At 47.2% G+C, this 14176-nt stretch overlaps 1 protein-coding gene across 1 annotated transcript in view; it reads left to right on the plus strand.

The window, feature by feature from the left end:
• Window positions 1–481: 481 nt before the first annotated feature.
• ABLIM3 (actin binding LIM protein family member 3) overlaps window positions 482–14176 on the plus strand; it is a gene marked incomplete at its 5' end in the record, with an annotated part of 115930 nt that continues 102235 nt past the window's right edge. The window contains 2 exons of the mRNA XM_080698677.1: window positions 482–494; window positions 4503–4670. Coding sequence (XP_080554803.1) covers window positions 482–494; window positions 4503–4670 — 181 coding nt within the window. The remainder of the gene's footprint in view (window positions 495–4502; window positions 4671–14176) is intronic.

Below are 14176 nucleotides of genomic sequence, written 5' to 3' on the forward strand. Positions count from 1 at the left end.
CAGGGGCCGGGCCAGGGGCCTCTGGCTCCCGACGCGGGCCGCGAGGTGGGTCCCGGGGCGGGTCGCTGCTGCCCGAGGCCGGGCGGGGACGCGCTGCCCCCGCCCTGCCTCCCTGTGGTCCACACCCCCTTTGGGCTCGGGAGTCGTGGGGCTGGAAGAGTGCGGGGTGCGCGCTAGCAGACGCCGCCAGCCCCGCCGCCGCCCGGGTGCGGGTCCCCGCGCCGGGCCCCCGGGCGCCCGCGTCCTGCCCGCGCCCCCGCCTCCCGCGCTCACCTGCGCCTGTTGGTCCACGCGCCTGCAAGGCCAGGGGCTCCAGCCGGGCCGGAGAGGGGGCCGCGAGGGAGAAAGCACCTGAGGATACAGAGCTGGCCCCGGACTGCCTTCTCACCCCCAGGTGATGAGTGAGGTCGCGAGCATCGAAGATTTAAAAAGCTACCGGGGCCTCCGTGTTGAGTGAAAGACCCAGTGCGAAGGCATCACCATGAACACGAGCGGTAAGTGGATCCTCCTCTCCTTTGCCATAGGAACAGGGGTGGGGGCGGGAGGTGCTGGAGCCTGCGCGGGGCTGCCTGGAAGGAGGAAGGACGCTGGCATCTGCGTGGACACCTGACCGCAGACTTTGGGGTGCTCTCTGAGCTCCCCGGCAGAGGGCTAGCTTTGGGATCTGGTTTTTCGTGATGATTTTGCTCCTGTTTAATCAGCAGCGCCAGTTGCCTCTGTTGGGAAGGCTGCTGTCTCCTTCCAGCAATGCCTGGGAAGGCCTAGGCAGCAGTAGTGTGGCCATTGTCTGATGTGGAGCTCTGAGAAGACCTTCCTGCACACATCTGGAAACCCCTGGAGGCTCTGCTTGCCTGGGAGCTGGGAGGAGCTGGGAGGCTGGCCTGGGGGCGGGCAAGGGCAGGCAGTAGGTAGGAAAGAGTGATTTGATAAACAAATCCTCATGAAGCCACCTCTGCCTTTAAAGGCTGCAAAAGAGCCAGCTCCAGTGCCCTTTAGCCAGGTGGGGTCAGGCTGGTCTCTCCACCTACCTGTGGGCTGGTTGGTCACCCCAGAGATGGAAAGGGCAAGCCCCTGGGGCAACAGCTCTATTGTGCCAGGGGCAATAACTGCCTTGCAGAGCCAGGACCAGACATTTTGCTTCTGAGTTGGGCCTAGGCTTCTGAGAAATGTATTCAGCAATGCAAGAAGGCACAGTCTGTCTCTCTTCAACACATTCCCTTTGACCATGGCACTAGCTGGAATGCAGAAGCCTGGGCAGTGCCCTGGGAGAACACAGCGGGGCTCAAGTCTCGCTGTCCTACTCTGTAATCAGCCTGGATCTTCTCGGTCACCCCAGCATCAGGTGGGGGATGTTGAACCAGAAGATCCTTACTGACGTTTACTTCCCGGAGTCTATGACTTGGTTATTAGTCCCAACTCTGTATTTTAGATTGCTTATCTGAAAGACAAGAGGGGTTAGAGACCCTTTAACAAATCTGCAAGTTTGCTGTGTGTGTGTGTGTGTGTGTGTGTGTGTGTGTGTGTGTGTGTCATTTTTGTTTTTGAAAAGGCTAGAGCTGAACAGTAAAGCCAGAAAAATCAGTACCTTACTGGGACTGTGTCTCACCCAACCCCACTATTTCCTCACCCTCCCTCCATTTCAAGGCCGTTGGCATAGAGAGGAGAAAAACAAAGCAAAAGCTACCGAGATGGAAACGAAATATATTTATTTACTATGTGTTTGTATGACTCATCTCTGCTGTCTTCCTTTGTGTATTACATATCTGTGCTAAGCAGGCGAGCGAGGCTGGACTCCCTCTGCCTCTTACAGCCAAAGAATTCTGCCTCTTGCTTTTGACAGTTTGGAATGATGTGCTGGCTTCATACCAAGCTCGGAAAAAGAGCAAAATTCTGTAGAATGTTTCACCTAGTAGGCCACACGCTTACGTCTGCGTGCTTGCAGGGAAATAAAGATGTGAATTACCTGTCACTTTTCACTATCTCTAAGAAAAAAAATTGATTTATGATTCTTTTCCCTCCAAATGATAAAAGAGAAAGATGGCTTATCTATTTTTCAAGGAATTAAGGAAGGTAAAAAGCAACTGAATCTGCTCTTTTCTCTCTCTAGAAACCTAAGAAACTCTTGTCCTATGAGCAACTCTGAGTACTCCTGAAAGAAGGCAGCCAGTTTTTAAAATTAATAATAATTAATATTGCGGAAGATGAGGACTGACAATATTGCCATTCCAGCTTCATCTACATTTTCTAAGGAGGGGGAGTGTTTATTTTGCAGGAATAGTGGAAAACAAACAGTGATGGCTAAGGAACCCCTGAGGTCTCCATAGCAATGCTTCTCTGAATGGGTCTCTGGGGGGGCACCGTGGAGCAGACACAGACTCAGGCTGTGGGGACTAGAACCATCATCCTTGAGGCTCCTCCCAACTCTGGGAGTCTGCAAATGGGATGAATGGAAATCAAACCTCACAGGAATATAAGGTCACAGGGAGAGAGTGTTGGAAGGACGTCTCTGACTCACCTGATCTAAGCCAAATTGCTCCCCTTTGAGATGTGAAGCTATTAAGATAATTTTCACATCCCAAACTGTCCCTAGTAGAAACTCTTAGTGTTTCTTTTACTTCCAGTGACCGGGTCCTCACTCCTCTCCCAGCCGCTACTGGGCACCTTCCCTGGCTCTCCACTTTGGTCGGTGAGACTTTGAAGCTCATATTCGGCAACTTCAAGTCCCGTGACCAATAGCTGGATCACACAAAGTGCTTGAATATATAAGATATTTGTCAGTGGGTACAATCCCTCTTCAGTAGCCAACACTGAAGTGCAGGCAAAGACAAGCTCGCCAAATTCCTAATTCCTTCATCTGGAGAGGAGCACAGGGCTATGAGTTCTGCCATGCAAGACGTTGGGGTGTAGGTCCTGGAGTCAGCGACTCCTGAGTTCTGTTCTTTTTCTCTTGAGAGCTCTGCGGTCTTCAGCACAGTTGTCTCATCTGCAAAAGTTAGAATGGAATGGAAACTAAATGTAAATATTTCATTGAAGACGCGGAGTGGGGCCTTAGCCATGGACACAGCGATGGGCGGTCAGGCTGCCATGGTTGCTCTGGTGGCCACAGTCACTGCTGAGTTTGGGACATTCGCAGGCAGGTCACTCACCCTCATAGATGCCACACCTTCACCATGAGTCGAGACATGTACGCAGTGTGATTTGGGAGGATTAAATGGGATTGTAAGGCAATGTTTTATAAACATGTATAAACAGATTTACTACTAATAATTTTTTAAAAATTTTCTCGGTGACAAAAATAAGCCCATGCTCAGTGACTCCCCAGTGTGAATTTTAGTTTCATTGGAATCCTTTCTTCTGAAATCTCACTGAGCATTTGCACCCTAAACAGTGAGCATTTGGGAGAAACAGTGAGCATCTTGACTTCTATCTTATAACCCCCCCAAATCCTGGCCCTCGTGCAGAACCCTCCTCAAGTCTGGTGAGCACCATCCACTCCTTGAACAAGGTGTCATATCCACGCGCCCTCACTTCATGGCACCTTCCTGCCTCTGGCCCCTTTGATGGCATGTATCATGGATTAGCATGCTGACACACTTGGGTTTTGGAGTAGACTGTTTTGTTGAAGAAAGTATTCAAGGATTATTCAAACCCCACAAAGGTGCCATGGGCTGTAAGAGCCTGAGCGTTCTTGACTTCAAATTCAGAGTCTATTATGTACTCTGTGGTCTTGGATAGAATAGATTATATCTCTGAGCCTGAAGTTTATAATGTATAAAATAAATATGAGGGATAAAATACCGGTGTGCAAGGTTCTTGTGAGGATTACATGCACTACCACAAGAAAGCATTGGTCTCAGTGAGTGGAGTGAATCTGGAGTTAAGCTGGACACTGAATAAAGCAAAGTTCTGAAATGGTATTCAAAAAACAAATCTCTCTGGAAATGTGCCTGTCTTGCTGGTACAGTAGCCAGTGCAAGGCTGTGTACATTGGAAAGATAAAACCTTTGGGAAATTACTAACTCAGTATTATAAGCAGCTTAGGTTGAAAAGGGCAAGATAGGAAATTATGGTCCGAAGTGAGAGGCAGTTGTCTTCAGAAGGACATGAGGGTCAGGATTGTGGTGGTTGTAAGCTAGAAGTAAAGGGAAATATCTTTTAGAAAATATACACTGCACAGCCTGGTACCTGCTTCTCTCCGCTGGGGTCCTGGCAGGGAATAGCTGTGCAATTTGAGTGGGTGTGATAGCAGGATTCTTCATATGTGTGCAGGAAGGGCATAGAAACACAAACAAGGAGAAGCAGGGAACGGGATAGGGCAGTACTAGGAGGCTGATAAAAGTAGCCATTGCCCTCTCCCACCACAACCACCCCAGCCTGCAGGAGCAGCAAAGGAACCCAGAGACACCACTGTCTGTGAGGTGGGAGTCTCTTGACGGCACCTGTGGCCTTGGGCTCCAGGCCAGCCCGGTCAGTCCCTGTGGCCTCTCTCCTCCCTCCCTCAGGCAATCAGTTAGCCCAGTTCAACCAGAAGCCACAGGACCAGGAAGACAGTCATGGGCCTCTAAAAGCCGCCTCCCAGGGCACACGGTGGGCAGGCAGGACTAACCTAGAGAAACCAGAGAATTCAGAACAGAAGACACCATGCCCCAAGAGCAAGATGAGCTCCACCAGTAACGTCAATACCTGGATCAGGAGTTCTAAGGACTTCTTAAGGAAAGGATCCTTTACAAACACAAGTACCCAGAGAATGTCCTCCCCATGAATTTGTGAAACATAAAATAGAGGTGATTGTATACATTAGGAGAATAGAAGGGTTTGGGGTTTGGTTTTGGTTTTTGTGAAATCGTGCTTCCCAGATGCATGGAGCAATTGTTGATGAATGATTACTTGAGACTAACTAGAGAAATAATGTAAGCAACAATTTAAAAATCAACCCGAAAGAAAATAATGCCACTCCGAAAATCATGCTACGACTTCAAGAGCACTTGGGCGGTGTGGAGGAAGTGATATCAGTTCTGAACTCCAGCTTTCCTATCTGGCAAAAGCTTTGTCTTGCTGAGATAGCATCTGCTGTGGTGAATGGTCAACAGCTGACTCTCCGCCAACATTAGCCAGATACCATTGTGCAAGAATAGAAAACAACCAGAAGTGTGTAAGCACCTCCTACTTTGGGGAATCCTTGCCAATTAAATTATCATCCTGTAGTTCTTAAGGGTACAGACTGGAGCTAGAGAACTGAGTTTAAATTCTATCCCTGCCTCTTACTTGCTGTGTGCTTGGGGCAACTTACTTACCTTCTCTGAACCCCAGATTCTCGTCTCTAATGATAATCTCAGGGGAAATAATAGTGCCTCTCTCACGGAGTTGTTATCAAGAAGAAAAAAGTTTCTAACTATAGATTGCTTAAAACAGTACCTGGAAGATAACAATTTATAAAATGGAAGATAACAGTTTATAAAATGACTAAAAAATGGTGTATATTAGTTTGCTAAGGAGTCGTAACCAGGTATTACAGAGTGGGTGTCTTACATGACAGAAGTGTATTGTCTCACAGTTCTAGAGGTTAAAAGTCCAAAATCAAGGTGTCAGCCAGCTCTGGCATTCTCCTGGGGTTGTAGATGGCCATTTTCTGTGTGTGTGGATGTGTGTGTGTGTGCGTACGTGTGTGTGTGTTTCTGGAGATTGAACCCAGGGTGGTTCTATGAGACATCTCAAACCTGCAATCCTCCTGTGGCCTCCCAAGTACTGGGATTACAGGCTTGTGCCACCTCTACTAGCTAAATTTCCCCTTTGGAGAAAGACACCACTCATATTGGATTAGGGCCCATCCTAATGACCTCATCTTGATTATCTCTGTAAAGACCATCTCCAAATAAGGCCACATTCTGAGAAACTGGGTGTTAATCCTTCAACATCTGAATTTGGAGGGGGACACAATTCACTCCCTAGCGTGTATCTGTTAAGGAAATGACTCCCCGAGAAGACTTCCCCATGGCGTGCTTTTCCTGAATACCAGCCACTCCCAGGGGTAATGTAGAATGCTAATTATTAAAGACAGATGTCACAAAGGTTATCTCTAGAGCCTCAGTTCGTGAATATTCATTTTGTGCCCACTCCTGAGAGCCAGGTGGACCCCTTTCCTGGAGGCCTGAAGGGAGGAGTTCACACCTCTGAGGGCTGGACCGCAGGTGATAGGGCATGTCCACAGTCTGTCTGTCTGTCTGCTCACACACACTCCCACCACACCTCTATGCAGGTCTTACATACACATTTCCATGGTGTAAGGAATTTACAGGCATGGTATTGGTTTTCAATCTGCCTAGTTCCTGGGAATGTCCAACATGGGGAATAAAAATTGGATTACTTGTTCACTCAACAGATATTTACCATATACCAAGTCCACACCAGGCATGATGCTGGGACATGGAAACCTGAAAAAACCAATGTGGTCTTTCCCTTCATGGATCATACAAGTGGGCAAAATTGCCCTCCAGTGGCCAGCATAATGGGACATGTTTTATTTGCCCTATACTAAGTGTTTAATAACATTGAATTATTCGGCAACATTGGAAAAACGAAATTGGGATTTCTAGCTTCTTTTAAAAGCAAAACACAACTGGAAGCTCCAGCAACTCACCCTGTCTTCCTCCATAACAATAGTACATAGGATTGCTGGCTTTTGTGAGTGACTGGTCTCTACCACAGTCACCGCCGCTTCCTATTAAATCACACAAGGGCATCTTAATGTTTTTATGTTACCTTGCTGCTGGAGGCATCTGAATTTTTAAACCTCAGGCAGTAGATGATCCATATAGCTTCATTTATGAAGAAGTGTATCTTCATACAGAGATGGGGATGTTACAGCTGGCCCACCAATGATTATGAGAGAAAGTCTGGAATTGGCAATTGATGAGCTGTGCCATGCCTTTAAAGTCTTCTTAAAGAGAGAAAACCCCACTTCAGGTCCTTATTTTCCCAGCTAAGCTATTTCCAGAGGGTGATATCATATCCTCCAGGATACAGTTGGGCAAATGGCAGGTCAAACAATGTCCTGCCTCCGCCTCCTGGAGATTGCTTGTTTCCAGGTAACCTAGCAACAGGAGATGGGGCCCAGAGCAAAGGAGGCAACTCTGGACCAGTGATCTCAGCTCCGGTACCATTTTCAGCCCCCAAAAAGACCTCCTAGGAGGCTGAACCGTTCCAGAGCTGTTTTGACATCGAGGACATGCCTGGTCCACTTGAGGACAGGTAGTCAAAGTCAGGTTAGATAGTCAGATGCTAAGGTGTGATTTTGGAAAGTCCAAAACAGCCATCTCATGTGGCTACCAAGACCTTTCCTGGAAATTTCTTCTGTTGAGATTCTTCCCCTTTCTCCTAGAAGAAATTAGGGTAGCAAATAATTCACAGAAAGAAAAATAAAGTACGTGGCACATGGTAGGTGCCCAGAAGAGATGTGATGAATTAACTTGTTAATAATTTTTTTTAAAAAGCTTGCTCTCTCCACTAAGTTTGAGGATAAAGATAAAGATATCTCTATTCAGCCTTAGGTTCACCCAGCCACTGAGATTTTTATCTGGACACTCCTAAGACTCTTCCAATCCAACCTTAAATTTAATAATTTGTTTCATTGAAAAGCTAGCTTCAACTCTCGTGGTGCCAGTTGGTGCGTAGACTCTCCACCCGCCCGTCACCTATGTTAGTAGGGAAGACGTCCCCCTTTCCTCTTGTCTTCTGCGTTCAGTCTCTCACCGCATCTGGTTATTTCTTCCTCCAGGAAGTGACTTGAATTCTTCCTCTCCTCAACTCCTATCACTTCCCACTGTCTGCATCACCTGGCTCGGCAGCCGCTGTAGTAAGCAGGGCTGAGCTCAGGTGTGGATGGAGTCAGCAGCACCATGAGCTGCTGGAAGGTGATTTCAGGCTGTGTGGACAGCAGGTCAGAGCACCACTCTGCCGAACCCCAGTTCAGCTCTTTCTAAAGCATCCTGTTCAGGAAGGACAGGATCGATGGGCTCAGAGTACCCGGAATGGTGGGAAGACCTGAGACCTGCTGGGGGAGGGGAGGCCGTGGAAGCAGAGTGGGACGATGCCACAGTCTGCTCACAGTTGGTCTGTGTCTGCCTGAGAATGCAGGTGACCCCTTGTCAATTCCAGACAGTGCTACTGGGTTGTGCCCTGTTACTAGACATCTCTAGGGCTCTTTTCTTTTTCTTTTTCATTTTTTTCATTTTTTTTTTTTGTGATACAGGGGGGGGGTAGAACCCAGGGGCTTTCTACCTCCGGGCTATACTCCCAGACCTATTTTATACTTTATTTGGAAACAGGGTCTCACTAGGTTGCTGAGATCCTCACTAAGTAGCTGCGGCTGGCTTTGAACCTGTGCAATCCTCAGTCTCAGCCTCCCAGGCGCTGGGATTACAAGCACACACACACACACACACACACACACACACACACACACACACACACGCCGGGCTCTTTAGGCCTCTTTTCTAAGTCTTTCACCAGCCAACAAGGGGTCGGTGCAGACTCCACATTGCTGCCCCTTGCTCCCAGGGCTCTGGTTGCTACTTAAGTGCTTCTGCCACAGCCCCGCCCCCTCTCCTGGCAGAATTCCACTCTCTATTGCCTGTATCATTTCCAAGGCTCCTTCCTTGCATCTGCTTAATTTTGTGCAAAGCACAGGTCTATCTCCACAGGCTGTTACCTCTTGCCCTCAGCAGCAGGGCCAATGAAATGACGGCTTTGCAATAGCCTAATGACACAGTTGGTCTATTTTAAGCACCTGAAGCACACTCCACCAAGTGCCAATCTCCCTGCTACAAGCCGCTCTCAGCATGCAGGCATAGGGGCTGCCCGAGGTCTCTTCCTGCATTTTAAGATCTGGGGACACAGCCCAGGGCTCCCAGCCCTGCCTCTCTGAGGATACTCTGAGGCAACCGTAGCATTAGATATTTTCACACTCGGTGTGAGTCGTTCTAGAAGGAGAATCGCCTGTGATGTCAGGATTATGTGGTGCGGACACCTTAGGCGACTGTAAATCCCTGCTTCAAAGGGCAGAGACAGCCTGAGACTGTCGCATAGAGGGAGACAGGACCTGGGTGTGTGTGTGGGAGGGGGTAGCATTTCTGGAACAAAGAGAAGTCAAATCCTCATCAGAGATTCCTTAGCCTCAAACTAGTGGTTTATTTTTCTCCTTTTCTTCCTATTAAAGAGACCTCCTTTTCCAGCTACAGCCTATTTGAGTGCAAATATTTTATATCTATTACTTTATTTAACTTTTACAATAATCCTATATGGGTCTTTCCTGGATTCTGTATCTAGGGAAGGTCCCCACATTATCTTACGTCAAACCAATATTCACAGAACTAACCATACTCAACAATTATCACCCTCATTAGCTTGTTGACTTCATTCTTCTCATTCTTCTCCCACCCCCGACTCTAAGTCACACAAAGGCCATGTGGCCGGCCCTCTGCGTTTTCTTCATTGCTGAGTCCTCCAAACACAACACAGTATTTGAGTCAGGATGATGCTCAAAATGACAGCATTTGTGGTACACAAGCAACCTCATCAAAGCATCAGAACACTTCATCTTCTCAAAAGTCCTATGAAGTGGACTCTGATATTACCCTCATTTTAAAAAAGGGGAAGCCGAGCCTGGTGGCGCATGCCTGTATTCCTGGCTTTGGGGAGGCTGAGACAGGAGGATTGCGGTTCGAGGACAGCTTCAGCCCGGCTACTTAGTGAGGCCTTTTGCAACCCAGTGAGACCCTGTTTCAAAAATAAAGAATAAAAAATAGGTCTGAGGAGCCGGGAGTGGTGGCGCACGCTTGTAATCCCAGCATTCGGGAGGCTGAGACCTGGAGGACCGTGGTTCGCCGACAGCCTCAGCTACTTAGTGAGGCCCTCTGCAACTCAGTGAGACCCGGTTTCAAAATAAAGAATAAAAAATAGGGCAGGGGGTGGAGCTCAGAGGTCAAATGCCCCTGGGTTCCATCCCCAGACCCGCAAAAGAAAAAAAAAAAAATAGGTCTGGGGTTATAGCTCGGGGTTAGAATGTTCCTGGGTTCCATCACCAGTACCTCAAAATAAATAAATAAATAAATAAATAAATAAATAAATAAATAAATAAGGGAAACTGAGAGGAGACAGTTGGCTCCAAATCTCAAATTTAAAATAAGTGAGAGAGCCGTGAGTATATGAAAGGACAGACTGAATGAGGAATACTTCAATATCTTCATTTTATACAACAGGAAAGGGAGGTTTGTGGCTACATCAACTAGACAAGACCCCATGAGCTAGAACACAGTGGCGCTCATGTCTGAACCATGTACGCCTGACTCCGGGGCCTCCTTCCCCTTCCCTCTCTTCTTTTTCACCATCTTTTGCCATTTTTCTGACGGAGGGCGTGGGGGGCCGCAGGGTATGTGTCTGGTCCTGCAGTGAGATGTCCCGGCCCTCCTGGCACATTCTCTCAGGTGGTGAAGATCCAGTGTGTGGTGATGGTTCTGGCTCTGACACAGGAATCTGACGTGCGCAGGACAGAGGACCTGGCCTCAGAGCACTGTCTTCCAGTGTCACCCAGTGGGGAGAAGGAAACCCTGAAGTGTGTTAGAGGGAAAGAGTGAAGAGGAAGACAGGAGTGCTCGGGAAGGCACCATTCCACCTAGATCCTGAGGAGGGTAAAACAGGGTTAGGCCAAGTAGAAGAGACAGAGAGGCGTTATTCATGCCTTCTCTTGAACAAGCATCCACAAACCCTTATGATGCAACCTCGGAGTCCCAGGCCCTTGGACTTTATATTTTTTTCTGAGGTCCAGAGCAAAATACAAAGACAGAGACCTGGGAAGTGGCAGGAAGACCGGTCTGTGGACACTTCATAGGAAACAGGTAGGTGCCCAATAAGGAACTGAGGCTGGGGGTTGGTGAGGATCAAAGCTTTGAGAGATTCACATGCCAGGGTGAGGGGTATTCGTTACAGTGCATTAGCTGGCGAGGAGTCCTGAGCAGTTTTGAGCCAAGTGTTGACCTGACCGGAGCTGTGCATTATTTAGGAAGATCTCCTGGCAACGCACACTGGTGCACCATGGAGCCAGAGGCGGCGGGAGGTGGGGGCGCTCGGGGCAGTGTGAGTGGCTGGCTGGCAGCACGGGCAGGCGGTGGGGAGCGGGCAGAGGGTCTGCAGCGCTGGCATTGCTGTCAGCATCGTGCCCTTGTGCCCAAGGCGGGACTGTTATCTGATTCTGATTTCTGGGACTGTGCAAACTGATACTTTGAAAACTAGGTTACTGACCCAGCCAAGGAGCCTGGAGAGTGTTTAGCAAGAGCTATACAGTCAGACGGCCTGGGTTCAGGTTCCAGCGTGGCCGCCTGCTAACGGCACAGCCTTCAGTGGGTCCCGTAGCCTCCCGACACCTAAGCTGAATGAAAGGTGAACGCTGAGTGAGAGAGTGGGTGGGAGATGCTTAGCACAGCGCCCGGCACCTGGGAAGCACTCGGTAATGGTAGTGATAAAGTAACGAAATACATTTGAATGTATTAGGAAAGTGTGTGTGTGTGTGTGTGTGTGTGTGTGTGTGTGTGTGTGTGTGTTACTGTGTTACTGAGGATTTAATTCAAGGACATTCTATCTCCAAGCTATACCCCCGGCCCTTTTTTGTTGTTGTTGTTTTGAAATAGAGTCTCACCAGGTTCCTAAGGCTGGCCTCAAATCTGTGATTCTACTGTCTCAGCCTCCCAAGTACTGGGATTATAGATATGTGCCACCATGCCTGGTGGGAAAACTTCTTTTAAATATACAAATTAATCATCCTATGGTATTATTATTGTATAGTCACTTCTTGGTCATTCCACTGGGAAAGAGGAATGGAGGTATATATTAATAACCCAGGACTTTGTTAACTAACATGGAAGGAGTATTTTATTATTTGTCAGACCCCATTCTAAACATTTTCCATCGCTTGGGAGGCAGAGACAGGAGGATCGCACAGGTTTGAAGCCAGCCTCAGCTACTGAGTGAGGCTCTCAGCAACTTAGTGAGACCCTGTTTCCAAATAAAGTATAAAAATAGGTCTGGGAGTATAGCCCGGAGGTAGAAAAGTCCCTGGGTTCCATCCTCAGTACCACCAAAATTTTTAAAAAATAAAAAAGAAACATTTTCCATGTATAATCTTTTTTTGATTATGAGTCGGTAAAATTGAGTTTGCAGAGGGCAATCCCAATTGAATAAGAGTATGCCTTATTAGACGAGGGTTTGGTAAACTCTTCCTGTAAGGGGCAGAGAGTAAATATTTTGGGCTTTCCAGAGTATACAGTCTCTACATCATGAAAGCAAGGTATAAAAAAAATAAGACTGTGTACCAATAAAAAAAATTATTTACAAAATAAAGGTGGCCTGTGGGCCAGTTTGATAATCACTATACTGGACAACCTCTAAGGGTTCTTTCAGCTTTGAGATTCCAAAATGAAATGATGACAGTGAAATGCCCGGGCCTTCTAATCTAGTTTGCCTTTGTCATCATAAGGGCTTTACTTCAGACGTGATTGTTGGGAAGACAGGCACAGAAGGCCGGAGAGCTTACTGTTCTTTGTGTTTGCTTCGTATCAGTACACCCCCAAATCCACACTCTGGTGTTATATGGCGCTTTTCAAGTGTCTACTAATACCAGGCTGTAGGCTGCCCTGGAATCTGTTGAATAGTTACATGTTAGGCTCCATAGAGTCTCAGATGAGAAACTCTCCCAACGGGGAAGGAGACACCCATGACAGTATTCCATGTCAACGCTTCAATATCCAGAGCACAGTCTCCTATCTCTTCTCTCTACAGTTACGCTTCCTACTCCAAGCCCATGACCCTTTGTCATTATATAAGTCTTTGTCCAGCATATTTTATCATCCTTCCTGATTTGTTACAAGAACTTACCTCTGTCTGTCATACTAATGGAGTATCTGTATGGTGCTGTACTCCCCTGCCTTGGGATGATGAGATGATACATGACCGAGGCTAGCCAATTAAAGTATCCTGCCTACCGTAGAACAAGGGTTTCTTCTTCAGTGGACATTAGACCCAAGATAGGCCAGAAAAATCCATGGAATTGGAGAGAGAAAGATTGAGAAGGAGAAGAATTCATTCTTTGAGGTCACTGAGCTGAGGAAATGAAGGTTTAGGGATACTGGTAGTCATTCCTGTCTACACATGAATGAAATGAAAAACAGAGAAAGTCATCGCTCTGACCATATAGGAAAGCTCCTGGATCCAGCCATGTACCCAGCATTTACAGCCCACCCCCAACCTCCCAGGTTTTTCTTTTTTTTATGGTACTGGGGTTCCTGGAAGCCCTTCTACCTCTGGGCTACACTCCCATGGGCTACACTCCCAGACCTATGTTTTTAAATACTTTTTTTTATGTGGAAACAGGGTCTCTTAAGCCAGCGCGGCTGGCTTTGAACCTGTGCTATCCTCCTGTCTCCACCTCCCAAGCGCGGGGATTACAAGCGTGCGCCACCACGCCCGGCAGCCTCCCAGTTTTAAGAAGCAACAAATTTTATTTTTACCTAAACGTTTCATTTTGGTTTCTGTAAACTACAATTCCAACAAAGGCACTTTAAAAATAAAAATAATAAATAGGGCATGGTGGCACATAGTTGTAATCCCAGTGCTTGGGAGTCTGAGACAGGAGAATCACAGGTTCATGGCCATCCTCAGCAATTTAGTGAGAGCCTGTTTCAAATGAAAAAATAAAATAGGGCTAGGGGTGTAGTTCAGAGATAGAAAGCCCCTGGGTTCAATCCCCAATACCACAAAATAAATAAATACATACATAAATACATAAATAAATAAATAAATAAATAAATGTCATTCCTTCTACTTGGCAATGACCTTTATAATTATCTCCATTTATCAAAATTCCAGCCATCTTTAGGACAAAATACTCTTCCATCCAGCTACCTCTCATCCACCCTGAAGTGACAGATGGAATAATCCCTCTTCTGAAGCCCCTGTTTGGTTGGAATGTTTGGTTTACAACATTATTATGCTATAAATTATTTGCTGCAAGTCATCATGGTTTTTTTTCTTTGTGCTCCTCTTAGACTATAAGATAGGAATCATATGTCAGTCAGATAGGGTGTATTTGTTCTCCAACTGCAAGCCACAGACCACTGAGGAGCCAGGG

The sequence above is a fragment of the Muscardinus avellanarius genome (genome assembly GCF_963383645.1).
Source record: "Muscardinus avellanarius genome assembly, chromosome: 7".
In the NCBI taxonomy this organism is placed as follows: Eukaryota; Metazoa; Chordata; class Mammalia; order Rodentia; family Gliridae; genus Muscardinus; species Muscardinus avellanarius.